The sequence below is a fragment of the Mobula birostris genome, chromosome 6, assembly GCF_030028105.1.
Source record: "Mobula birostris isolate sMobBir1 chromosome 6, sMobBir1.hap1, whole genome shotgun sequence".
NCBI lineage: Eukaryota > Metazoa > Chordata > Chondrichthyes > Myliobatiformes > Myliobatidae > Mobula > Mobula birostris.
In genome coordinates, this window is record NC_092375.1 from 171798197 (window position 1) to 171826026 (window position 27830).

The 27830-nt window shown below is 41.0% G+C and overlaps 1 protein-coding gene across 12 annotated transcripts in view; it reads left to right on the top strand.

Moving 5' to 3' along the window:
• The window catches only part of myo3b (myosin IIIB), a 484195-nt gene that overhangs the window by 83317 nt on the left and 373048 nt on the right, over nt 1–27830 (top strand). For 10 of the 12 annotated variants that reach the window (XR_011886449.1, XM_072261905.1, XM_072261912.1 and 7 more), the window contains one exon: nt 20017–20082. The exons of 1 other annotated variant lie outside the window; for it this stretch is intronic. Coding sequence is in view for 10 of the 11 variants with exons in the window: in XM_072261905.1 (XP_072118006.1) it covers nt 20017–20082 (66 nt within the window). In the remaining variant the exon portion in view is untranslated. Of the gene's footprint in view, nt 1–20016; nt 20083–26200; nt 26282–27830 lie in introns of those variants that run through there. One more of the 12 variants, XM_072261915.1, reaches the window with a different exon arrangement.

Genomic DNA, 27830 nt, shown 5'->3' on the forward strand with positions numbered 1-27830 from the left:
AGTTCATTGGCTATATTTAAGAGGGAGTTAGATATGGCTCTTGTGGCTACGGGGGTCAGGGGGTATGGAGGGAAGGCTGGGGCGGGGTTCTGAGTTGGATGATCAGCCATGATCATAATAAATGGCGGTGCAGGCTCGAAGGGCCGAATGGCCTACTCCTGCACCTATTTTCTATGTTTCTAAGTGATCTGGTGGATTTTTAGGATAACCTAGTAGTTTCAAGGTCATTATTACTAAGATGAGCTTTAATTCTTGATTTATTTAATTCCACAGCTCTTGTAGTGGGATTCGAACTTGATCTCAGGACAGATAATCTAGAATCTAGGATTTATGCGATTGGGATTGCGGGGTGTTCTCATTGAACATGGTGGTTGTCTCTCGGGGTCCGAGGAAGATTAAACGTTGTGCTGTCATCTGTGGATACGTATGAGACTTCGGAGGTCAGAGGACGGAGGTCGGAGGCTGCAGGCCGAAGCACACATGCGGTTGCAGGTTGGACGTGGAATGGCGGTTGTTAGAACAGGCACACACACAGCTTTGTGGCGTCAGTCTCATGCTGCTGCAAGGCGTTGATTTCGGTCATCCTCAAAGTCAGATGCAGCTTATCTGGTCAGGGCGCGCCATGCAGCCCTGTCGGCTGTGGACACCTCAAGTTGTCGAGGCTGGAGGTCTGCCCATTTGATGTACGATTTCAGATTGTCTTTGAATCTTTTTTTGGGGCGGCCCTGATTGCGACTGCCATGCTCAAGCTCACCGTAGAGCAGCTGCCTGGGAATTCTTGTTTCACCCATGTGGATTACATGGCCAGTCCAGCGTAGCTGGGCCTGGAGGATCCTTGCCTCAATGCTTGTGCTGTTGGCTCTGTCAAGGACTTCCTGGTTGGTGATTCGGTCCTGTCATCGAATTCTCATGATGGACCGCAGAGAGCGCATGTGAAACTGCTCCAGCTCTTTGATGTGCCTGCGGTACAGGGTCCAGGTTTCGCAGCCGTACAGGAGAGAGGTGAGGACCACAGCCTTGTACACCTTGAGCTTGGTTGAAAGCTGAATGTCCTTGGGCTCCAGAACTTTGGCACGGAGTTTCCCAAGTGCCTGGCTGGCTTTCTGGATCCTTGCTATGCTCTCTTTGTCAAGGGATCCATCAATGGAGATGGTGCTTCCTAGATACTTGAAGCTCTCCACATTCTTCAGGGCAGTGCCATCGATGGTGATGCATGGCTGAGGAGGGTGACTGTTTGGTGCAGGTTGTAGGAGAACTTCTGTCTTACCAAGGCTGATTGTCAGGCTGAACAGCTTTGAGGCTGCGGAGAACTTGTCGACAATCATCTGCAGGTGGTTCTCCTGGTGGGCCATGAGGGCACAGTCATCAGCAAACAGGGCTTCAGTGATGAGCCTCCTCAATGTTTTGGTCTTTGTAGCAAGGCGTCTCAGGTCAAACATCGATCTGTCTAGGCGATATCTTATGTAAATACCCAGGTCTAGGTCCTTAACATGTCCATTAGCAATGTGATTCCATCAGCAGATAATAGTGAAGATGAGCCAGATCTTGAGGGGCCGAAGATCATCTTGATGGAGTTGAAGAGCAGCTTCGAGTTGTTGATGTCAGTGAAGCGTTGCACCTCTTCAGCTTTCCTATCTCACCACAGGTCATGCATCTTGCAAATTTCCTGTTGGGCATGGGCCTGAAGGGACTTGAACCGCTGTTTTTTTGGGGATGGAGCTTGGGTCGTTTTGCCACTCCATGAATGCTTTGTTCTTCCTGGCCAGGAGAACTTTGATGGCACTGTCATTCTCGTCGAACCAATCTTGGTGGATCCGGTCCTTGGGGCCAAGGACTGATTTTGCTGTCTCTGTCACCATCTCTCTAAACTGATCCCATTTCTGGGTTGGCCCACCAGTTAGTGGTCCGTTGGCAGACAGCTTATTATCAAGGGTGGTCTGAAACTTGCGAAGATACACCGGCTCTTCAAGTCTGGTGGTGTTAAAAGCTGTTCTGATGGACTTAGGGCGCTTGGGATGGTGGGGAGCACTACGTAGTTTCATTGTGGTGCGGACAAGCCTGTGGTCAGTCCAGCACTCCGCTCCTTGCATGGCTCTGGTGATGAGGACATCCCGGATGTCTTGGCGATGTACTATAACGTAGGTGATCATGTGCCAATGTTTGGATCTTGGGTGCATCCATGTTGTCTTGTACTTGTTCGCCAGCCTGAACACTGTGTTTGCGATGAGGAGGTCGTATTCTGCACATTTGCTAAGGAGCAAGAGGCCGTTGCTGTTCATATTGCCAATACCATGCCTAGAACCCCTTCCCAGCGACTGTGATCGTAGCCTACTCGGGCATTAAAGTCACCGAGCAGGATTAGTTTGTCGTTGGCAGGGACTGAGCACAGAACAGAGCTAAGGTTGGTGTAGAACTGTTCAATGGTCTCATATTTGCTGGTCATGGTGGGGGCATAAGCGCTGATGACTGTTGCATGACGTTTGTGGCCGAGGGGCAGACATAGCCACATAAGCCTTTCATTGATTTCCACAGGCAGGTCGGAGAGTTGTTTCAGGAAGCTGGACTTGACTGCAAATCCAACTCCATGAATTCTCTCTTCATCTTGCGCTTTTCCTTTCCAAAAGAAAGTGTAGCCGCTGGTGGTTTCAGTCAGGGATCCTTCCTCCGCAAGCCTGGTTTCACTGAGGGCTGCGATGTCGATGTTGTAGCGTGAAAGTTCCTTAGCAACAAGGGCTGCTCTTTTTTGGGGTCTTGCTGAGTTCTCTCTGTCCATGAGTGTGCGGACGTTCCATGATCCTGACAGAAGTCTCTTTCTTCTCCTTTGAGCGTAACCGTATTGGTGGATGAACTGCTAGCCGTGGCAAGCTGGCCCGTTGTCTCTCTGTAGGGCAGGTAATGTTTAGGCACTGTCTCTTTGAACACATCTGGTGGGACAGATGCTGAGAGGCAAGTTCCTCAAGCTGGGAAGTCTTAGAACAAGGAGTTGTTTCTTTAGGACAAAGAATACAATTATGTTTCTTTTCAGAGTTGTAAGTCTTTAGATTTCTCTATTCAGCAAAATGTTAAATATTTAGTTGTTTACTATATTTAATACTACAATTTTTTGGCAGTTAGGAAATTCAGAGGAAGGGAACTGGACTAGAAATAAAAGATCAGCCCAGAACTCATTGATTGGTAGAGCGGGCTTGAGAGTCCAAATGGTTGACTCCTCCATTATTGTCTTTGAAAGCTTGATGGGAACCTAATTGGCTGGAAACTGCTGCCAGTGGCAAGCTGCCCACTCTCCTCACTGATCGTACATACGTTTGTGTGTGTATATGTGTGTGTGTGTGTGTGTGTGTGTGTGTGTGTGTGTGTGTGTGTGAGAGAGAGAGAGAGAGAGAAAAAGAGAGAGTGAAGCCAAAGTGTCAGGTGTCCAGCCAAAATCCCGAAGTGCCAAACTATGTGTGGTATAGAAAATAGAACTGTAAGCACATGAACAGGCCCTTCACGCCTATATCAACTATAATGCTAATCCAAACTATCCCCTCATGGTCTATTATCTCTCCATTCGCTATCTGTTCTTGTACTTGTCTAATTGACTTTTCAACCTTGCTTTTATTGTTGAATAGTCTATGAATGGCATCTCATTATTCTTTCTTTATGCACTAAAATTATTCATTTTTATTTTTGTTTTTACACTGTTCATTCATTCATTAGGTGCCACATTGTATGATGTGCGTGATCTTGACCATGATTGTTCTTGGCAAATTTTTCTACAGAAGTGGTTTGCCATTGCTTCTTCTGGGCAGTGCCTTTACAAGATGGGTGACCCCAGCCATTATCAATACTCTTCAGAGATTGTCTGCCTGGCATCAGTGGTCGCATAACCAGGATCTGTGATATGATCATCCATCTACCACCTGCTTCCCTGGCTTCACGTGACCCTGATTGGGGAGATAAGCAGGGGCTACAGCTTGCCCAAGGGTGACCTATAGGCTGGCAGAGGGAAGGAGTGCGATACACCTCCTTTGGTAGAGACATATATCCAGTCCGCCATCCCAAATTACACAAAACAACTCATCCACGTCACGGATAATGGATCTGATTCTGATTCTGCTTTCACCACTTCCCCTGGCAGTGCATTCCAGTGCAGTACTCTCTCCTTAACAAAACTTTCTTGAAAATGTCCTTTAAACTTTCCCCATTCTCATCTTCAAGCTTTGCCCTCCAGCATCTCTCATTTTTCCTGGGGAAAATGACTGACTATCTTTCTAAACTGTTCGTCATTTTATTTACGTCTGTCTGGTCTTTGCTGTGCTTCTGCTGCTCTAGAGAAAATGACCCAACCTCTCTTTGTAGCTAGTGCTCTCTAATCCAGGTAGCCTTTCTGCTGAACTGCTTCTGAACCTTCACCAGAGCTTCCACGTCCTTTCTTTAAGGCTGTGATCAGACTTGGCACAGTATAGTCCAAATGAGGTTTCCCTGAAGTTCATTACAGCCCCAACATGACATCCTGACTTTAAGTAGCACCTGCAATGATGAAGACAAGTATGCTGTGTGCTGCTTTACCACCTTACCTACTTTGTATGCAACTTCCAGAACTATGGATTTGTACCTCAAGATCCCTCTGCACTTCTGTGCTCCTAAGGTCCTTTCATATGCTGCATGCTTCCCTACAACACATTATGTGCCATTTCTCTGGCTGCTTTTCCAAATGTTTCATATCCTGCTTAATCCTTTGACAGCCTTCCTCATTATCCAAAATTCGACCAATTTTGTGTCATCTGCAAACTTACTATTCACCCCACCTGTATTTTCATCTAGATCGTCTATATGATCACAAACAGAGATTCTGGCGCTGAACACCACTAATCACTGACCTCCAGTCAAAATAACACCCTCCATCCTACCCTCTATCTTCTAAGTCCAAGACAGATTTGAATCCAATCAACCAAATCTTCATTAATACCAAACCTAAATCTTCTGAATTAACCTAATACGCCAAAGTCCATGTCTTTTCATAGCTTGTAGAGATTTCATATTCAGGTTAATTTATTTATCACATGTGCATCGAAACATTTAATGAAATGTGTCATTTCTGTTAACATCCAACACACCCGAGCGTCTGCTGGCAGCAGCACTCAAATGCACCACACATTGCAGCACCAACATTGCATGCCCACAATACTCAGCAGAACAACACAGAGCACAACAAAACAACAACAACAAAACAAACCCTTTTCCTCCCTCCCTCACACCCACAAACAGTCCTCCCAAGAACCGGCCTCAGGACCTCTGGCCTCCAGCTCACAGACTCGCAGAACACGGGCCTGTGACTACTCCAATGAACTCTCAGACTTGTAGACCCAGGGCTTCGGCTGTCAGGTTTCGACATTTGGACATCTGATAGACCTTCAGGCTTTGATCATCAGTGTCAACCCCAGGACTATCTGATAACAAGACCCCAACCCCAGGCCTGGAACGCCAGGTTTGCCAATTCGTATACATGGGGGGTGGGGTGTCACTGTGCCTCCTGTCCAGATGGCCATCTGGTCCTGTGACCCACTGACAGGGGATGGGGGTGGGAGAGGGGTCACCAGCCCTCATCCTCGCTGGTCCTTGTCCATAGTGCTTGCCAGTCGATATCCACAGATGCCCTTTGTCATACATCCAAATCACTGGTCTCTGAGCATGGATTGGAGGCCTAGACTCTGGATGCCCTTTGTCCCATGTCTGCATGACTGGCCTTTGAACTTGGAGCGGAAGCCTAGTCTCCGGACAGACCTCTAACTCCCCCACATCCCAGATCCTAAACCCTAACCTGACTTGCAAAGTTCTCTGTTGCTAAAACCGTTTCTAGGCTTAGCCATGACCTCGATGGATACCGCAGCTCATTGCTGACTTGCGCAGTAGAATTTGAGTAGCTTTAAAGGTCTACAGGCAGATTCCCCCAGTTTTACTGTCTGGTGAAATATGCCTATTTCATTCTCCATGGATGGGCATAAGGAAATTTTTTCATTAAAATTGGGGGTTGCCAGCAGAACTCACCAATGAAGTTTGACACGTAAACGACTTGCTTTTTTCTCTCCCCTCTTCTGTGTGAGGCTACTAATCCAAATTTTGTTTCTTTCTCTACAGATACTAAATTTTTCCAGCTTTTTTCGCTATCTGGAGATGATATATTGGATTTATTTTCAATACAGTGTTAAATTAAAATAAGCAGTGGTTCTTGATGAGCTTTGTTCTGAACTCTTAATTATGAGTTGATTTGTATCCAAACTGAAATATGATTGTATTTGATAAATGCGCTATGCCATTGTGTTCATGATTTTGGTGTATCTCTTCAGCTAGAAGTTTTTGTCCACTTTTGAAACTTGTTTTCCTACTTTTGGTAAAGTTAACATTTGATATTATATGGATCTCATTTCCCTAGAGAGAGCTGCTCGAACAAATGTAAGATCAATTTAGCACATCTGGTCTGTATTTCCAGTCAATTAGATACAAACATTAGGTCTGTGCCACAGATGGGTTGTGTTTAGTTGCCCAAACGAGAATTTTCCCATAAAAAGACAGCATGCAATGATCATTGATCAACAACCATCTCTCAGGAAAGTACCTTTTCTCATTTGCTAGATTTGACTTGGATAATCTTGATAACTTTAAGTTTATGCACTCTGTTTTCTTTCGATGCATAGAATGTTTGCTTTTTTGATATTCGCATCTTACTCTAATTCAGCTTGGAAGTTATTGCAAACTTAGCATGGAAGCAACTTCTCATCCCTTTCCCTCACCCCACATCCCTTTCCTTCACCCCACATCCCACCATTAAGGATCAGAAGGAAATAATTTCCAACCTGCATTGCGGCTGAGAAGAAGAAAGGCTGATTAAGTAGTCTGGTAGAGAAATTTGTTCCTTAAGATTGTCATAGCTGGGGCAGGGGTGGTGGTGGTGGGGGGCGGGGTGTTGTGTTAAGGTCCACTATCTATTAAATGCTCCCAGTGGTGTGCATCTCAAATAGCTCCTGACAACCAAGCCCAACTCTTGGCCTTCACATGTGGCTTAGGTACTAAGCCTGGTGGAACCGTTTCTACTGACAGGAGGAGGGGCAAAAGGGGGTTACTAGTGCCTTAAAATCAGTTACTTTGGGTTGATGGGGCTTGTCAGCTGTGGTGGGAAGCTCATCTAGAAGGAAAACTCTGATTTCAAACCTCTGCTGCCTCGTGGCTATACGCACTCATGGGGAAGGCTTCACCTCTTTCTCCTTTCCTTCCCAACCTCCCCCACCCCACTGAAGGACTCAAACAGCCTTTCCATCTGAAGCAGCAATTCATTTGCACTTCTGCCATGATGGTGTTCTTCATTCAGTGGTGTCAATGTGGTCCCTCCTACAATGGAGCAACCATGATTGCTTTTTGAAGCAGCTGTGTTCATCTATGGAGTGGACCCTGAGCATCCAGTTGCCTGCCACTTTAAATGTCGTCTTTCTTGTACTCTATCTGCCTGTGGTTGTCTTCTATGATAGAATGAAGGCCGATATAAGCTGAATTAACAGTACTTCATCGAGGCTTGCTGCAGCTTTATTCCTGACTCAGTGACAAAAGCAAAAACCTAAGTTAAACTCACTTTTTCAGTTCACTCATCTATAATAATTTTTTTTATATACACTAGCACAAACTGATATCTAGGCATTTCCTGCAGTTCTGTATTGTGCTGTTTTTACGTTCCTTTGACATTTTTCCCCCTCTATCTGCCTCCCCGTTAATATCCCTTCCCCACCATCTCGGGAATTTAAAATTAGGTTGTTTTCAATTATTCCTAGTTCCCAAATGGTATTCAATTCAAAATGTTACTCTTTTTCCGTATATTCTGTCTAATTTAGTAAGTGAAACACTGTCGTAGGAAGACAGCATCCATCATCAGAGATCACCACCACTCAGGCCATGCTATTTCCTTTCTGCTGCCATCAGGTAGAAGATACAAGAGCCTCACAACTCACACCACCAGGTTCAAGAACAATTATTACCCCACAACTATCAGGTTCTTGTACAAGGGAGATAACTGCACTCACTTGCCCATCCATTGAGATGTTGCCACACCAATAATCTCACTTTAAGGACTCTATCTTGTTATCTCATGTTCTCATTATTTATTGCTATTTATTTATATTTGCATTTGCACAGTGTTGTCTTCTGCACTCTAGTTGATCTTTCACTGATCCTGTTATAGTTATTCTTCTCTGGATTTGCAGAATATGCCCACAGGAAAATAAATCTTAGGGTTGTATATGATACCATATACTGTATGTACCTTGATAATGACACTTACTTTGAACTTTGAGTGTTTCCAGTGTTTTCTGTTTTTCTTTTGGATTTCTGGTATCCTGGGTATTTCTTTTTGAGTTTTGTCCGATATAGTATTTGATAGTCCTAGCTAATTTTTCGTAGAGCAGTTTTTTAAGCAAAAGTACTGAATCAAAATTGTTAACTGTTTATACATGTTTCAATAATTCATTTAAATTCTATTGCTTCATAAATCAGTAACAAAATATATAAAAAGAAGTGTTTCAGTAAATTGGTGTGTATTCAGTAAATGGGTGTAAGGGCTATTTGTAATTTTGCTTCGTGGAGTAAGAGGAAAGGGTGTACTTTTGGTTTGAAAATACATTAGAAGTGTGCAACTTGAGGTAACTATTATCCCTAGTAGAGAGATGTATTGCAATTAAGCTATCTATACATGAATAATTTTAAACTCACCACCCTGATTATAACCTGAGGTGGTTGACTCCCTGAAGAAGCATCAAGACATTTGCTATTACTGTGTACATAATAACATGTATTATGTGCTCTGAGTTTTTCATTTAATCAAGGGAAGTAGATATCTCTGGCAACATTCAGTTAGTGCTCATGCGGAATTGCCCATGAAGGTTATTTTAAGTCATTGCTTTGAACTGCTGCAATCTTCATGATGGTGGTATTCCCTGCATTGGGTAGAAGATTGTAACCTAGCAACTAAAAGGAATGGCAAAACATTTAAATCTCAGTAGTGTATTATAGTTGTTAAGATTTTCAGATTAGTAAATTTATGAGATGCATCTGGTTTGGTGTGGTGCTTTGGTGCATGTTGTAGAAATTTGATGCTGTGTGTACCATTTACTGGTTGTGATGGGAGCGAATATTTAAGATTGTCGACCTATTGACGATCTGCTTTATCTTGGAGGGTCCCAAACTTTGGTGAGGGTACATCAGAATGTGAATTATGTTCAATCATCCTCCTGATTTGTACCTTGCAGGTGATGGAAAGATTTTGTAATGTGAGTCTACAGCAACAGGATGAAGTTTTGTACTAGTTGTGAAATGGCTCCATTGCTTTGTGCACTTCAGTGAAAGATGTTTGATTGCATTGCAGAGTAGCTGACTGTGGCAATATTGGAGACAAAAGAGACTGTGGATACTGGATGCTGGAGCAGACATTAGAAGTCGGTAGTCAAACTGCATCTGTGGATGCAAGGGAATAGTCAATAATTTGCGTCAAGACATGCATCAGGACTGAGAGTGCAGAGAGAAAATAGCCAGTATATAGAAGTGAGAGAGAGGAATGAAAAGAAGCTGATAGGTATTCCAGAATACTAGCATTTCAGATAACCCACTTCCCCAGTCCCACTAGACCTCCCAGGGTCTCCTTCCCTTGGTTCATCTTTTTCCATCATTTCACCCATTGCCTAGGATCATCACTCTCTATCATCTGGCCATCGTTTCCACCTCCACCCCAAAGCCTAGTTTCACCTATCATCTACCAGCTTCTGCCTCACCCTACAGACTCACTACCTCCCCTCCACACTGAAATAGGGTCTTGACCCAAAACATGGACGATCCCATTTCCATCAAACGATGCTGCTTGACACACAATATTCTTCCAACAAGTCATTTTTTGTTAGAAGTACTGAATGCCCCATATGTTAAATAAATTCTGGATCTTAACCAATATTGAGTCTCCTTTGTGGATGCTGATATGAGATTTTGCATTTAAAGTGCAAATGTCGTGACAGATACTCAGTGCTAATATGAGTGCCAGGCAGCTACTCCCAAAACTTCACCAAGTTTTACCAAGCCCTTAGATTTGTCAGAGTGCAGAAAGAATAAACAACTGCCTTTTCAGAAGTCTCTAAACATAGTGGCTTGTATCAGATCAGCAAGATACAGTCAAAATGTCTCTTAATTTGTAATTTGTCTGATAATTACTCATATTGGTATGTCAATGTAATGGATACTTTTATTTCCTAATACTTGAACATTCTCTTTGGGAATAACCACGTAAAAATAAAGGATCCAATTTCCTATTTCAACCTGTAAGATCTATACTGTATCGCTTCAGGAAAATAAACATAGGGTTCTGTAGTATAACAGCTACACAGTGTGGGGTTCTTTTAGGCCACTGTTCAGTCAACAGTGTGTAACATAATGTGCATCCAAATAAGATACATTACACTGTAAACTCCTGTTCTGTAAACCAGTAACAGAAACAGTGTTCAGATGAGCTCCTATTGAATCAATACCGGTGGAGCTCTGTACTGATTACAAATGTTTGCTGGTCCTGTTATTTGCAATGTATTGTTTCCTCATGATTTCACAGTTTGAAAAAAAAATACTGCATCTGTGAATGTTGAAATCCCCTTTGATACTCTGGCCCCCTCCCACCATTTCATGCAGACATTGTGGCAATAATTTACTTTCTGTGTAAATACTGAGTATGGGTCAAGGGGCACTTTAAAATATTTTTTCTGTATCTCATGATGCATTGTATATACTTCTGCAAGTCAGCATTCACTGTACAAAAGGAAAAGAATGGTATTATTCCACAAACCATTTTATTAGTATCCAGCAAAAATGCCACTCAAACATGAAATATAGACTCCATTGATAGTGAGCTGAATTTTGATGTTGTATAGAACCATGTTAGAATTATACTCAATTCCAGAAGTCAGTGTTTGGCAGTCATTCATGTAATATAAAATATTAAAAAAATATATAATGCAGGTCTTTAATAAACTGAATAGTAAGTTGCATACAATGTTATTTCATCTCCCAACTTCATAGACATCAAACCATTGGAGATTTTGTACTGAACAACTGAGCCATACTTTGCAAACAAAGGAATGCAAGATTGTGACCACCTATTTCTGCACTCTTCCTACTGCGTTGCTTATGATTATGTATCTGTTCTGGCTGAAATACAAGAGTAACAATAGTTCCGTGTCATTGGTGCAATATTTTGTAACTTGCATAGTGCAGTTTTCACTTGTATTACTTGCAATATTCTTGTTATTCCTTTTATGACTGCCAATGTGTGTATGTTCCTTAAACATATGTCATATACAATATGGTATCCTTATGAACCCACCTAAAAGTTACTTTTATTTCTTACTTCCAATGCAGATCAGTCTTCTTATTATCAGATTATCTTGGTCCAGTGCACCAGTGCTTGCATATTTGGCTTCAATTTTCTCTATGCCCCCACTTAAGAGTATCTGTAGTGCTTTGCTTCCAGCTGTTGGTCACTTAGTGAGGTTTTTATCTGCATTTGCTCATTTCAGAGCCAGATGTTTATGCCAGCTAAATAGCTCATTAACTGCTTGAGTAGCATTAGGGGATTATTATTGCAGGTGCAATGTAATTGTTTGCTATATTTGTTGCTAATATTACCATTAATTAAGTGGCATTTTTAACAAAATATGCTTTTCTGTGACAGTTTTTCTACTCTCAAAAAAGTAATTTTAACACCATGGTGAATTCATGTTATCAGCAATTGCAAATAAGAAATACAGGTTTTTGCACTCTATAGGAGGAATGATTGCAGGAAAACATAAGGCTCTTGCACACACACGTAGTAGAAAGTTGTTGTGTTTTTTTTAAATCAATAATTGACCCAAGGGAACAATAGCAAAACACAGGAAGAAGATTGTTCTGCTCTAACAGAGTGAGAAGATACTCCAGCTATGATCTTGAGTGATTACACGCTGTCAGAAGTAAAACTCTTCGATGATAAAATAAGGACTTCCTTCTATGCAATTTTTTAGAAACCAAATTTCTTTATGTTTTAAAAATATATATTAAGTCTAAGGTAGGTTTTCATGTAATTTGGGCTGTGCAAAACAGTTATGTCAACATTTTAAAAGAAACTGACAAGTTTTCCAGATGACTCGATGCTATGCATAATGTTATTTGCTATGAACAGTAGACAAGTAGCCCGCCCAGATCTGCAGCACTTTTCTGGTCCCTGCACTTCAACCATTAAAATAATGGTGAACTAATCTTGCTTGCCACAGCTAGAAATGATCTTAGATCCTTGCTTTTGGTTCCTATTGTGTGATATTTGAGTGAGGTATGCTGGCCAAAGATCTTCAGCTGGAGAAGGAATAGAGAAGTTTAGCAAAATAAGGGGGAATGGCAAGAATAGTAATGAGCTAGTTAATTTGCCAGTTGTGTCTCATAAACAATTATGGAATTTGGATGGATGTATCCACACATTTTTTTATATTGTTCATGAGTTGCTTTTCTTGGATAGATTATTATAAATAAGTTTAATCTGAAATAATAAGCTAAAAACTCAAAGGTACAGATAATTGCAGGACATTGGTTTGATATTTAAAATTAGATTTACATTAAAAGTAATACAGTTATCATCCAGATAGTTGCAAGAAAGAAGGTCTGTTTCTGTTTTGAAACTGCCAAAACCTGTGAACAGAAACAGGTGTTTGATGTTTAAGCAAATTACTCAGATCATTAGTAACAGAGTAACAGGTTTTTATGATCCAATCTGTTCATTTGAGATCTGCTCAGATAAAAATATCTTTTGTGCCCTTGATAAACACTTTCCTGAGTATAATATTTGTCATGGTTTATGGTGTGAGGAAGATTTAAAGTACTCATATAGAAAATGGAAAGTGTTTTTTTTTAAATCTTTCTTGCATAAATTTGTCAATGGACAATAATTAGCTTCATGTTTAGAGCTAATTCTGCCCATATTAACCTGTTTCATTTTGACCAGCTGTGCATTGAATGACGCACAGGCATAAACCATTCTGTAAACCTTGCAACAACACGACTAATGTTCATTTATTTATAGTTAGCTTGATTTTCGTAGTTCCTTTGAGCCCATTTATGTGGTTCATTGTTGCATTTCCATTTTAATAATTAGAGATTGTTCATTTTTCAACTTTATTTCAGTTTTGGGTTCTGAATGTTCCTGACAAGACTAATGCTTGTTGCCCAACTCCTAACAGAACTGGGTGGCTTACTTGGCCATTTCAGAGTGCTTTTAAGAGGCAGCCACAGGACTGGAGTAACATACAAGCCTGATAAGGAGGGGGAAGGCGCAGCTCCTAAAACTTTTCAGGTTCCTATACCTCCTACCTGTTGGTAGTAATGAGAAGAAGGCATGTCCTGGGTGGAGAGGGTTTCTAATGATGAATGCCGCCGCCTTGAAGCACCCTCCTTTTGAGGAGGTCCTGTGATAGAGCTAGCTGAGTCAACAACCTTTCTGTTGCCTCTTTTGGCCCTGTGGTTTGAGGCTTCCATACCAGACAGTGCTGAAATGTGTTAGAATGTGCTCCACGGTAGATCTGTAGAAATCTGCATGAGGCTTTGGTCTTCTCAAACCTCTGATGAAGCAGAGTCACGGACATGCCTTCTTCCTGATTGCATCAATATGTTCGGCCCAGGATGGATCCAATGAGATGTTGAATCCCAGGTACTTGAAGTTGCTCACCCTTTACACCGCCGGTCCCTCATTGAGAATTGGTGTGTGTTCACCCAACTTCCCTTTCCTGAATTCCACAATCAAGTTCTTGGACTTAAATGACATTTAGTATATGGTTGTCGTTTGACACCATTCAATCAGCCGATCCGTCTCATTCCTGTGTGCCCATTGTCACAGTGGAGTCATCGGCAGATTAATAAATGGGGTTTGAGCTGTGCCTAGCCCCACAGTCATGGGTATTGAGAGAGTAGAGAAGTAGGCTAACCACACATCTTTGAGGTGTGCCTGAGATGATTGTCAGTGGGGAAATATTATTACCGGCCCATACTGACTGTGGTATCCCTATGAGGAAGTTAAGGATCCAGTTGCATGGGGAGGTACAGAGGCCCAGGTTTTGAAGCTTGTTGATTAATACTGAAAGGATGATGGTGTTGAACTCCAAGCTGTAATCAATAAACAACAGCCTGACGTAGCTATTGCTATTGTCTAGGTGGTCTACGGCCGAGTGGAGAGCCAGTGAAATTGTGTCCACTGCAGACCTGTCCGCTGCAGACCTGTCCACTGTATCCCTGTCCGCTGCAGACCTGTCCGCTGCGGACCTGTCCACTGCGGACCTGTCCACTGCAGACCTGTCCACTGTATAGACCTGTCCGCTGTAGACCTGTCCACTGTAGTAGGTAAATTGCAGCTGGTTCAGATGCTTGCTTAGGCAGAAGTTAATTCTAGCCGTGACCAACCTCTCAAAGCACTTCATTACTGTAGATGTGAAAGGCTTCTGCTCTTAGTGTAGGCAAGGTTTTATTTAACCCTCAATTTTATTTGCATTCTTCCCTTTCAGATATAGTTGCTCTTCACTTCCATTTTGAATGTTAGTGCTCACTTTAATAGCTATATGTGGTGCTGATCCTATTGACTATCAGCCCTCATTTGAGAAACTTCCACTACTTTCCTCTTTAATTCTTCTGCTTTATGGTGACATTTATCAGGACTGCTGCATACGTAGTGTTATCAAGGATCCCACCCATCCATCCAGCATCCTCTGACTTTCTATCATCAGACAGGAGACTACGATGCATAAAAACAAGAACGGTTACAAAGAGAAACAGTTTCTTCCCCCAGGTCATTTGGCTTCTGAACTCCCTGCCACATCCTATTCAGTGTCACTGGTTAATCTGTTCCAGTATAATATTTAATTTTAGTGCACCTTAGTTTGTTATTTATGTGTGATTCATCTGTAGATTTTATCCTTATCTTCATAAGTATTCTTGTGTTATGTTTAGTACTGTGCTTTACACCCTAGATTGGAGTAACATCTCGTTTCTATATACATTATATGGTTATATACTGTACGTTATATACATGTATACAGTTGATTGACAATAAACTTGACTTGACTCGACAACTTTACTAACTTCTCCACTCGAGGTCACTGCTCTGTGACTCCGCATTGTTGTGGCTGCTTCTGGTTTTGAGTGAATGATAGGACGTATCTTTACTCCCCCTTTCTGCCCACTCACCCAAAACATGCCTTGTGATATTTTATCAGTTTAAAAGTGATATTCTTCATTGTTTTCATTCTAAGTATGGTTTGTTAATTTTCATGCTTTTAAGTGTATCTAGAATTTGCTTTTACATAAACTGAGAAGTTACCAGTCTTGAACACATTTATGCCTTCTTGATTATTTTCATTTTCCAGATGATGGTTTATATATAATTATTTTTTTTGAATTATATGGAGCTGGTGTTTCCATCTTCTAGTTCGTTAATGTTAATGAAGAAGAAATCATACTTTCACTTAAAAACTGCCATATACTTAACATCCTCCATAGCAACAATTGTTCAACATGTTGGCAGCTTGAATACATCAAGAAGAAATTTAATGGTCCATGTGGATGCATAATAGCAATGTAAAAATAAGCCAATTAAGCAGCAGGTTAAACAAACTTAAGAGTTTGCAAAAATCATGAGACTGATAAAGTTGTCAAGAGCTTGAGATTTTAATTCCTGTCGTTTTTGACTGTTGCCATTTTGCCCCAGGCAAATTTATCCTTTAGACATCTAGGAAATAGGGGTCCAAGTATTTTTTTGTAAACTTAAATTTATTTTCTAAATTGGACTTTTTGAATTCAGGCTTGGACATGGTCACTCTGTATAAACTTATAAAAGCTTGTCAATGTGAACAATTATTGTAACACAATGTTTGGATTCTGCCCTCATTAGCTACTTAATTTCATGGCATTGAACATCCTGAATAATCCTCTGTGAAATCAGAGTGCTGGCCACATTAGAATTCCAAAGGTTTAGTGTTGAAAACAATGCTAGCAAGCATGATCTTGGATGGCAGAGATTGGAGATCAATAGTTTGGGCAAAACCCCAAAACAGCTGAAACTTTGTTGAGCACCTTCGCTCTGTCCACCATAAAAGGCAGGATCTCGCAGTGGCTACCTATTTTAATTTGACGTCCCAATCTGATATATTTGTCCATGACCTTCTCTACTGCCATGATGAGGCTAAACTTTGGATGAGCAACTCCTTGTAGTCGGTCCAAGTAGCTCCAACCTGATGACATGAATATTGATTTCCTCAGTTTCTCCCCCCTCCCTCCTCTCTTTTCCATTTCCCATTCTAGTTATCCTGTCACCTTTTTCTTCTCCTTATCTGTCTATCACCTCCCTCTGGTTTCCCTCCTTCTCTTTCTTCCATGGTCCACTGTCACCTCCTATTAGATTATTTCTTCTTCATCCCTTTACCTCTTCCACCTATTCCCTCCCAGCTTCTTTCTTCAACCTCCCTTCCCACCCATCGACCATCGCCCTCACCTAGTTTCACATATCACCTGGCAGCTTCAACCCCCCGCCCAACCACCTTATTCTGCCTTCTGCCTCCTTTGCTTTCCAGAAAAGATGAAGGGTCTCGGCCCAAATTGTTGACTGTGTATTCCCCTCCATCGATGCTGCCTGACTTGCCGAGTTCCTCTGGTATTTTGTGTGTGTTGCTCAGGATTTGTAGCATCTGCAGAATCTCTATGTTTATGAAACACTATTTAAATTGTTAAGTGCAAAATTTGTTGCTTTCTTGCTTATATTGATGACCAAATTTTAAAAAAAATACTGGGTTTTAATTATGGTTTAATAATTCAGCTGTAATAGAAAGATTAAACACTGAAGTATGAAACTTAAATTTCTAAATAAGATTAGAAGATCTAATGAGGGAGGCTACTAATTAGAAAATCATGAGGGAGCAGTCATACATAGTTCTGACTTAGGATCTGAAGGTATGAATTCAAATCCCACAATAGATGAGACATTTATATTCATCTCTTTAAGTAATTGGAAATGAGACAGGTAATATCTTACCTTTTTTTGAAGGCGATTGATGAAGGTAGAGCTGTGGATGTTGTCAACGTGGATTTTAGTAGGAAACTTGACAAGGTCCCTCATGTGAGGCTCATATAGAAGATTAAGATACGTAGGATCCATAGTGAATTTGCCATGTGGATTCAGCATTGTCTTGCCCACAGAAGACAGGGTAGTGGTCTATGGGACTTATTTTGGTTGGAGATGTGTGACTACTAGTGTTACACAGGGTTTGGTACTGGGATCTCTGCTGTGATAAGATAGATGGGTTAGTAAGATTGAAGATAATATAAAGATTGGTGGCGCTGTCAATAATGTAGAAGACTAGCAAAGGATGCAGAGTGACATAGATCATTTCAAGATATAGGTGGAGAAATGGCAGATGAAGTTTAATCCAGGTGAATGTGAAGTGCTGCACTTTGAGAGATCAAATGTGAAGAAATAGTATAGTTTTAATGGCAAGACTCTTAAAAGTGTTGATGTATGGGGGAATCTTGGAGTCTGATTCCATAGCTTTCTGGAAGTGTCCACACAGGTTGATAAGGTGATAAAGAAGGGATATGTAATAGAACCATTCGAGAGGCGCTTGGATACATAAATGTGCAGGAAATGGAAGGAGATGGACATTGTGTAGTTAGAAGGGATTAATTTAGTTGGGCATTTAATTACTAATTTAATTAGTTCAGCACAACATATGGACTGTAAGCTCTTTTCCTGTGCTGTATCATTCCGTGCTCTATGTTTTAATGATGACTGTGGAACCAGCAATTACTTTGTTCAGTAGTGACCCAGGTGTGCCTAAATTAGTAGAGTTGACCTGTAGAATAAAAAAGCAATAAGTTGTATAGAATCACCCTTCCACACTTCTCCACGATGGCTCTCATCTGCTGGGTGATCCATATGAGACTGCATTACAATCATATATTAACGGAAGGAAATTATCCTTGATGTCCTCAAAACTGACTCTCAATCTTATGAAATCTAATCAAATAAGTAAGCTTCTTTCTAATTTGTGCTGACCATCCTGCTTCAAATGGTGACTCAGTAATCTTCCATGCTGAGCATAATTTAGATGAAACACTTCATGCCCATTCTCAATTTCCCTTGAAAGGTTAATGGAGTGGACTGAGCTTGGATGAGAATATTGTCATTTCCCCAATTTAGGTTAAAACATCTGTCATCACAAGTGACGTTGTAACACCAACACGTCTCGACCACCATAGTTGGTCCTCCTTAGTCTTCAGTACATTTCCATTGTCAGTGCTATGGAAACGATCTTATTGTTGAACCATCTCTATCTCTTGCTGAAGATCCCACTATCTCAGAATCCAAATGTTAGCTTTTTTAATTCACTGTTTATGGGTATGTCTAAATGCCTCCTTTCTTCTCTGCTTTCTCCCCTAACAAAGCACAACAGGTACAGTACCTACAATTCAAAATAAAACAACCTGCCTCACTAATATCCTGTAAACTTATACCCTCTCACCATAAAGCTATGCTCTCTAGTACTTAACATTTCCACCCTCGGGGAAGCAAAGGCTCTTGACTGTCTGCACTTCAAAATTTTAGAACAAAAAAAAGCAAACTTCTGGAAAAACCAGTGAGTTGTGGAGGCAAAGGGAACATCGACATTTTGCTGGAAGTAGGAGAAAGTCAGCACTCAATGCCTCAGCTGAAGAACAGTCAAGCTTTTCCCTTTTAATAAACCTTTTGAGATTTAGTCTACAATTGATTCAACCATGCCAAGGTATATCAGATTGTTTGATCATTGCACATGAAGTATAGAATGGAGAAAGGTTACTTGTACATAAGTGAATTTTCCCATATTTGCTTCTATTTAAATTAATTGTAAGAAAACTCAGCAGGCTTCCTGAATACTGTTCTATGGGTAGTTCATTTTGTCTAGATGCGGGAGAGAAAAAATGTGGATGCAGGTAAAATGATAGTTTGTGAATTAATCTGTTTGATCCCATGATAGTCGTTTGATGATACCTTGTAACGTTACCCTGAAACTACAATTTATATTATTTGACCCGTACCATTTTGTTTCACATTTGACATTTCCACGAGGCCAGAAGCATAAAAATTCATCATGATTCAGAGTATTTTATTAGTCACTTATCATGACAATTGCTACTATCATTCTTCACAAGATTTTTATCTAGATCACTATTAAATGAATTAATCAAGTAATAGTAGCTTATTTTGCATTTATGACAGATTATTTTAGTCTCATTTTGGAGTACATTTTGCATTTATTCACCATTTCAACATAGTTTAAAATCCCTGATTTGCATCTCTATTATTCATGTCCCAGACTTCTATAATCTAGGCAATCATTTTTTTCAGCTTTTTCACTGCATTGAAAATAAGTTCAGTTATGAGTCTTCTCATAACTTATAGCTTATGGGCAACCATACTTATTACTTCCACTTCGGTCTGAGTTAAGCTATTAATCAATGTCTTCTTGAAAATGGGGTGAGCAAAGGTGTGCATATTATTTGAAATATTGCAGCAATATTCATTTATGATGATTTTCAATGATAAAGTTTTTTGGCTTAGGTAGCATTGAGATTTATTTGAGTATTTTGCTTAGCCTCATTGGTTATGGTTTTACATTACTGATGTCATAACCAAGGTGCATATTAATACATGTGCATGCACATCAGTAAGATAATCGAAAATATGTTGAGCTTCTGAAAATCATCAACCACTACATTTCTCCTGATGGAAAATTTCTTATTTATTTCTTTCAGCATTTTTTATTTTCATTTTGCTTTCATTTCAGATTGCAATTGCACATTTAGCAATATGTAACTCTGAATTCAAAGACATGCAGATGAAGAAATAAATCTAACCTTACAAAACAACTTCATAAGTTCTACTTAAGTTGCCCTCTGATTGTGGTTTTTCTCTTTCAGAAATCCACCGCCTACTTTATTGCACCCAGAAAAATGGTGTAAAGGATTCAACAACTTCATTTCACAGTATGTATTTTCTTCAACCCAGGGTTCAATTTAGTTTGTAGCATTGAATTTTGATTAAAAAATGACAGCCAATCTGATTTTGGCTTTATATCATCACTAAAATTTAAAATTAAACATCACTTTTTCCAAATAAATGAAATATTTTATGAGGTACTGTTAGAGGACCCTCAAAGGATAACTGCAATGCATTTTGGGGATGCTAGACAAAGCATACCAGTGATAGGTGAGTAACAGTCAAACTAGGTTTTAATGGTCTTGGTCAAAGATCTCAGCCTGCCAAGTTGTTGTGGTATTTGATTGCATCGGCCATCCACATTTAAGAAAAAATCACACATGGGTTTTCTTCTACTCCTTGGGGAAGAGTGGAAGCAACTCATTCTCAGTCCGAAAATAACAAAATTGATGTTATCAAGTATAGCGTACTGCTTTGGTGTGCATGAAAAACATTTTGGCTTCTTAAATATTCATGGCCCTGAATTCAATGAGGTTAAGTATATTCTCAAACAAGTGAAAATCTGCAGATGCTGTAAGTCTAAACAACACACATAAAATACTGAAGGAACTCAGTCGGCCAGGCAGCATCTATGGAAGAGAGTAAACAGGGGTTCTGATGAAGGGTCTCAGCCCAAAACATCAGCTGTTTACTTTTTTCCACAGATGCTGCCCGGCCTGCTGAGTTCCTCCAGCATGTGTGTGTTGTTAAGTATATTTTGCTTTTTTACATTGCTAATGTGCCTTGAGGATGGTGAGAGAGGTTTGGGTAATGAGGAGCAAAGTCATTCACAGCACATTGTCCAACTTCTGACCAGCTTTTACAACCACGATATCTCTGGGTTGGCCTGATGATTTTCTGCTCAATGATAATCCCAAGGATATTGAGTTCTTGATGATGATAGTGGCATTGAACTTCAAGAGAGGGTGATTAGACACATACCTCCCCCTTCCCAATCCTTGTTGGGGGTTCCTACTGCAGTTCCTTGCAAAGATTATTCTGCTGGCATCTCTGAAATTTGCAAACTCGATCCACAAGAGTCAAAGTCACAAGCACATGGGGAGCACTGCCTTGTACAACCTAACCAGCTGGTTCCAGCATAAGAGCTTTGGTGTGATAGCTGAAATTATGTTGGGGCCCTTCAGACTTTGCTGAATCCAGTGCTTTCATCTGCTTCTTGTTGCTGTATTGAAAGCTGAAGAGGTCCAGATGGATCATTAATTTGGCACTTCTGGTTAAAGATGGTTGTGAATACATCATTATAATCTTTTACATGCACATGCTGGTTCCCCCATCATTGAGGATGAATGCTAATAGAGCACTTCAATTATTTAAATGTACACTGCCATTCAAGGTTGGATGGGTTAAATCATGCATCATCTGCCCCGGTCTAGTTTATACCAGAACCAGCCAGTTCCGCTGAAAGGTCTTCAACTTTCAACCTTAACCCCATTCCTTCCCACCACCGCTGCCTTAGTATTTCCAGCTTTTTCTGTTTTTATTTCTTATTTTCAGCAAATGCAGTTTTGAGTGTCTGTAGTTTCTACCTCACAGTCACAAGATTCCACTCCTGTCCCTGTTCATATTCATCTCATGTTGTCTCTCCTCCAGACAGATTGGCTGTGATTTATAACCCTTTATAAACCTTTCTCAGCTGACTGCAACCACCAGTCGTTCAGACTGTCTTGGTCTTCAATCTCTTGCAGACATTCCCTTGTCATCTCATTATCCCTCCCCAACTTAAAACATGTTTGATTTCTCACTTCTTTTCTGTTCTGATTAAAAGGTCATTTGCCTGAATTGTTAACTATTCCTGTTTTCACAGAAGCTGCCTAGTATTTCCAGTGTTTCTGTTTATATTTTTAGATTGCTAGATCTGTTGTTGTAAAATAATGAATTTAGTAGAATGATAGTATCATATGGCAAAATTTACTGTCAAAATGGAGCTTGATTTCCATGTGGTTTGAAGTGGTTACTTCTAACAATATTGCAATGGTTAGCTACATTGATGATGGGCTTTCTGTCTGGATCAAGGATAAGATAAAATAATCTAAGCTGAGCTACAAAAGCAGTGAAAGAAATTTTAATAAGTCTTTAGTAAGTGTTTCTTCATAATCACTAAGGTCAAATTCTTCAGATACTGGAAATATGGGTGGTGATGGGAGTAGGGGCTGAAAATAAGAGACATTAGAAATACTCAATGTTGAGCAATAACATTGTGGGGGGTGGGGGTGGTGAAGAAATTATTGACTCTTTAGGTTGATGACCTTCCAACATGAAATTTGGGAGGAATAAAATGGGACTGGCATAAGAGTCAGTGAGATTTCAATCGTTCAGATTGCCTGTTTCCATGCTGCACTGCCTGAGTCAGTGGTGGAGGCAGATACACTAGTGAAATTTAAGAGACTACTAGACAGGTATATGGAGGAATTTAAGGTACGGTGTTATATGGGAGGCTCGGTTTGAGGGTCGGCACAACATTGTGGGCTGAAGAGCCTGTACTGTGCTGTACTATTCTATGTTCTATGATCTTAGGCCATCGGAGTGAATTCCAGTGTGTGTACTGTAGTGCCTTCTGCTTCCTCATATCCTTGAGCCCATATACCACGTGCTCCCAGTAAGGACGAGATCACGAAAGACACAGTAGTGGATCCCTTTGTGGATGTCGCCCTACTGGCCTTTCAGAGAGCTCCTTCGTTCTGGTCCAGGTGCAGACCAAAAATTGATCATCTACCTTGTTCCCACACCTAATGACTAAATAAAGATTAGATATGTAAGCTCAAATGGATTCAGAAGGAGCAGGACTTTTTCAATAAAGGTAAAAATATTTCACAATATAAGTCTGGAATATAGATTCTCCTGATTTCTGAAATTACATGGGCTTGTGCCAGATAATGCTACATTGGAAGCCACTGCTCATGCGGTTGAGTAGTGCAGGGGACCTTCCCAAACTCAGTCCCCCCTGTTGGGTTCTTGCCAAACAGCAAAATGGTGCATAACACAATGCTCATGCAGAAGAAGACCAAAGAAACAGAAATGTGCGGGATAAATCTGTTTTCCCATACAGTTTGTTTCTTTGCTCTTCTTTCTGAGAGAGGGTTGAAAATAAGTTTGCGCATCCAGTTGCTTCTAATCATTTGTAACCAAACTCAAGAGCTGGGTTTGTACTTTGATGGTTTGACAATTTATGAGTGGATTGTATTGTGCAATTGAATAACCAGAGTAAACTGTCTGAAATGTTCAAACTAGAATGGGAGAAATGTTTCCTTGCTTGACTGGGTAAAGGGGATGCTGATATTGTCTTACCTCCTTAGTGCTCGCAACTAAATGTGGATTTCTCTCAATTAGAGTTCAAAACAACATTACTAGATTAACTGTGCTAATTATGCATGATTTGTTATTATCATGCGTCTTATATACGTTACAACTACCCTTGTTTTCTACCCCATGTAGATTTTGTTCTTTGCTTAATATGACCTTCTAGTATTCTCTTCCAGAATCAGGTTTAATATCACCAGCATATGTTGTGAAATGTGTTAACTTCACGGCAGCAGTACAATGCAATACATGATACTAGAGAGAAAAATATCTGTGAATTACTCTGTGTGTGTGTGTGTGTGTGTGTGTGTGTGTGTATGTATGTACACACACACGCATATATGCATTAAATTAAATAAATAGTGCAAAAGAAGTAGGAAATAAAAAAAATAGTGAGGTAATGTTCATGAGTTCAATGTCCATTCAGAGAGGAAGAAGCTGTTCCAGAATCATTGAGTGTGTGCCTTCAGGCTTTTGTACCTCCTTCCTGATGGTAGCAATGAGAAGAGGGCATGTCCTGGGTGGTGGGCAATGTTCCTTCTAATTTGTAATGACCAGTGTGTGCAAAAATCTTGTGCTGTGCAATTTTTTGCCCAGTGACAACAACACGTGCGCACTGAATTTTATAGAAAGAGGTAGAAAGAGGCAAAACACTATCAATAAGAAGTTCGATCTCCTCTGGGTTTGATCATTTTCACTCTCGTTCATCTGCACTCTCACAAAACATGTAGCAGGCCTGTAGTGGGTAATGAAGGATTTTCTTGCCGGAGCTTTTGCACACCATCCATATGTGATTTACTTGCTGAATGACGCCTTAAAAAGTCAAGGTTCCAAATAGCACTCCACTTCTTCCCACTTGCAAATTCTCTGGCAACTTTTACATCACGACAATACACACAAGTTTCTGGATTGTACATAAATATTTCTTGTAGCTGCATATTCCTGCCCTCATGAGCTTTTGGTGTAGCAGTTTCTACTGTTTCATTAAGCCATTCTACTTTAAAATGAACTATCAGTTCTTTTTCGCTTCATGCCCTTTGCTTCTTTGGAAGTTAACATAGAGATTTAATAATTTCTATAATAAAAACAATATAAATAAGCCAGTTCTGAAATCTTCAGACAAATTATAGCAAACTCCACATTGTCAAATCAGAAACCGGAAAAGGAAATGTGATTGTGTACCATTGTGAAATGTACTTAACATGCCAATGAGGTAGAGGGTGACCACCTTTTGTGCACAGTTTAAATTCCTTTGTCCGCTAGTAGCAAAAGATGTGTGTGCACGCACATGCGCACACCTGAGAGGAAACATATGTGTATGGGGGTCCTTACTGAGGGACGCTGCCTTTCTGAGACTCTGCTTCTTGAAGGTGCTCTGGATACTGTGGAGCCCCTAATGGAGCTAAATAATTTTACAGCTCTCTGCAGCTTGCTTCGATCCTGTGCAGTAGCACCCCGCCCCCACAACCCATACCAGATGGTGATGCGGTCAGTTAGAATGCTCTCTACAGTACATCTGTAGAAATTTGTGAATGCCTTTAGTGCCATACCAAATCTCCTCAAACTCCCACTGTCTTCCCTTCTTTATACCTTCGATATGTTGGATCCAGGTTAGGTCCTCAGAAATATTGACACCCAGGAACTTGAAATTGATCACTGTCTTCACTTCTGATCCCTCTGAGGACTGGTGTGTGTTCCCTCATCTTACGCTTTCTGAAGTCCACAATCAGTTCTTTGGTCTTACTGAAGTTGAGCACAAGGTTGTTGCTGTGACACCGCTCAAATAGTTGGTATATCTGACTCCTGGACGCCCTTTCATTACCATCTGAGGTTCTGCCAAAACTGGTTGTATCATCAGCAAACTTGCACGTGTCATTTGAGCAGTGCCTAGCCACACAGTCATGGGTACAGACAGAGTAGAGCAGTGGGCTAAGCACACATCCCTGTGGTGAGCCAGTGTAGATTGTCAGCGAGGTGGAGGTGTTACTTCCCATCTGCACAGGTGGTGGTCTTCTGGTTAGGAAGTCGAGGATCCAGTTGCGGAGGGAGGTACAGAGTCCCAGGTTCTGGAGCTTTTGGACCAGAACTGTAGGAATGATTGCGTTACGTGCTGGGCTGTAGTCAATAAAAATCATCCTGACATAGGTATTTGTATTGTCCAGGTGATCCAAGGCTGCGTGGATCCAGTGAGATATGCCATAGACCTATTGTGGCGATTGGCAAATTGCAGTGGGTCCATGTCCTTGCTGAGGCAGGAGGTGATTCTAGCCATAACCAACTTCTCAAAGCATTTCATCACTGTAGATGTGAGTGCTTCTGGATGATGGGTCATTAAGTCAGCTCACACAGCTTTTTTTGGGCACTGGTATGATTGATGCCCTTTTGAAGCAGGTGGGAACTTCCAACTAAAGCAATAAGACTGAAAGTATCTTTGAGCACCCCCGCCAGTTGGTTGGCACAGGTTCTCAGAGCCTTACCATGTACTCCATCAGGGCCTGCTGCCCCTTGAAGGTTCCCCTTCCTTAAAGACAGCTGATGTCAACAGAGATCACAAGGTCATAATTTGCTGCAGGAATCCTCATTACTGTAGTTTTATTTTCCATTTCAAAGCAAGCATAAAAAACATTAAGCTCATCTGGTACTGAAGCATCGCTGCCATTCACGATGTTTGGTTTTGCTTTGTAGGAAATCGTGGCCTGAAAACCCTGCCAGAATTGATGTGCATCCAACCTCGATCAGAATTGTTCCTTAGCTTTTGAAGTAGCCCTCTACAAGGCATTCCTGGTTTCCTTGTATAGACCTGGGTCTTCTGACTTAAATGCCACAGCCTAGCCATCAGCAGATGACGAACCCCGTGGTCATCCACGGCTTTTGGTTTGGGCATGTACAGTAAGTTCTTATAGACATACACTCATCCATACAGGTTTTAATGAAGTCAGTGATAGCTCTGTTGTACTCATTCAGACTTGAAGATGAATTCCTGAATACAGTCCAGTCCACTGATTCAAAGCAGTCCATTAAGTCCTCCTGCACCTCCCTCTTTGGTCCTCCCTACTGGTGCTGTGGTCTTCAGTTTCAGCCTGTTCTCAGGGAGTAGAAGTACACACAGGTGATCAGACTTTCCAAAGTGTGGGCGTGGGATGGCACGGTAAGCACTCTTGATGAAGATGTAACTGTGGTCCAGTGCGTTGGCTCCTCTGGTACAAGTGACTTGTTGGTAATAATTATTTAGAGATTTTTTTCAAGCTGGCCGGTTAAGACACAGGATGTGCAGTTTCATGCATCTTGATCACATCACTGACTTGTCTAAAGCCTGCTTGATATTGGCCTGAGGTAGGATGTACATCGCTACCAAAATGATCGCTGAAATCTCCCGTGGCAGGTAAAATGGATGGCGCTTGATTGGGAGGTGTTCCAGGCCTGGTGAAGAAGAGTGGGACAGCACCACCACATTCATACACCAGAAGGAGTTGATTATGAAGCACACTGGTCCTCCCCTGCCCTCGAAAGACTCAACAGTCCTATCTTGGCGATGTATTGTGAACCCATCAATCTGAATCGCGGCCTCCAGAATGGAAGGGCTTAATCAAGATTCTGCGAAACAAAAGACGCAAGTGGTACCAATGTCCCTCTGATACAACACCCTAGCCCCGAGATCTTCAGTTTTATTTACCATTGACTGTAAGTTTGCCAGCAAGGTGGTTGGTATTGGGAATCGAAAGCTTTGATTTCTTAATTGAACCTTTAGTCCAGCTGGGCAACCTCTGTTCTGCTGTCTTAAAGGGGAATCGCGCCAGCAACCAGAGGAGTCCATTCCAGTTCTGATTTTATGTAGCGATAGATTGTTAATTGCATTAAAATGACATTACTAACAGTACAGACCTTGGATGTAGTTGTGGTTCTCAGCTGTAGCAGACTGAAATGGGAATATTTGATGGTACCCATCAGAGCTGCTTGCATAAGTTGCCTTTCGATTGCTCCCTGGAAGTGATTTTTCTTCAAAACAAGTAACACGTTTGAAGGCAAACAATCCTCTTCAGTGACAATTGGTAATAAATGGTGACATTCACAATCAGTAAGCATCCAACATATTGTGCACTTGACTTGATGCATCATGTTTTTTAATCACCTAATCCATTTTTGTCTTCATTTTTGTAGGAATATTTAATGAAACCATCATTGCAAAATAAAATGGTTACTCAATTATTTTCCATTATGGAATTGGAGGCTCTATAATTGTGACCTTTAGTTTGGTTCTATTAACTGAATTGGTGGATTGGACCATATTCAAGAGACAAAAGACAAAAGTAGGAGTATGCCATTCGGCCCTTCGAGCCAGCACCGCCATTCACTGTGATCATGGCTGATCATCCACAATCAGTACCCTGTTCCTAATATTCAGAGATTTGTATTTGGTTCTAAATGACTATGCACCAGC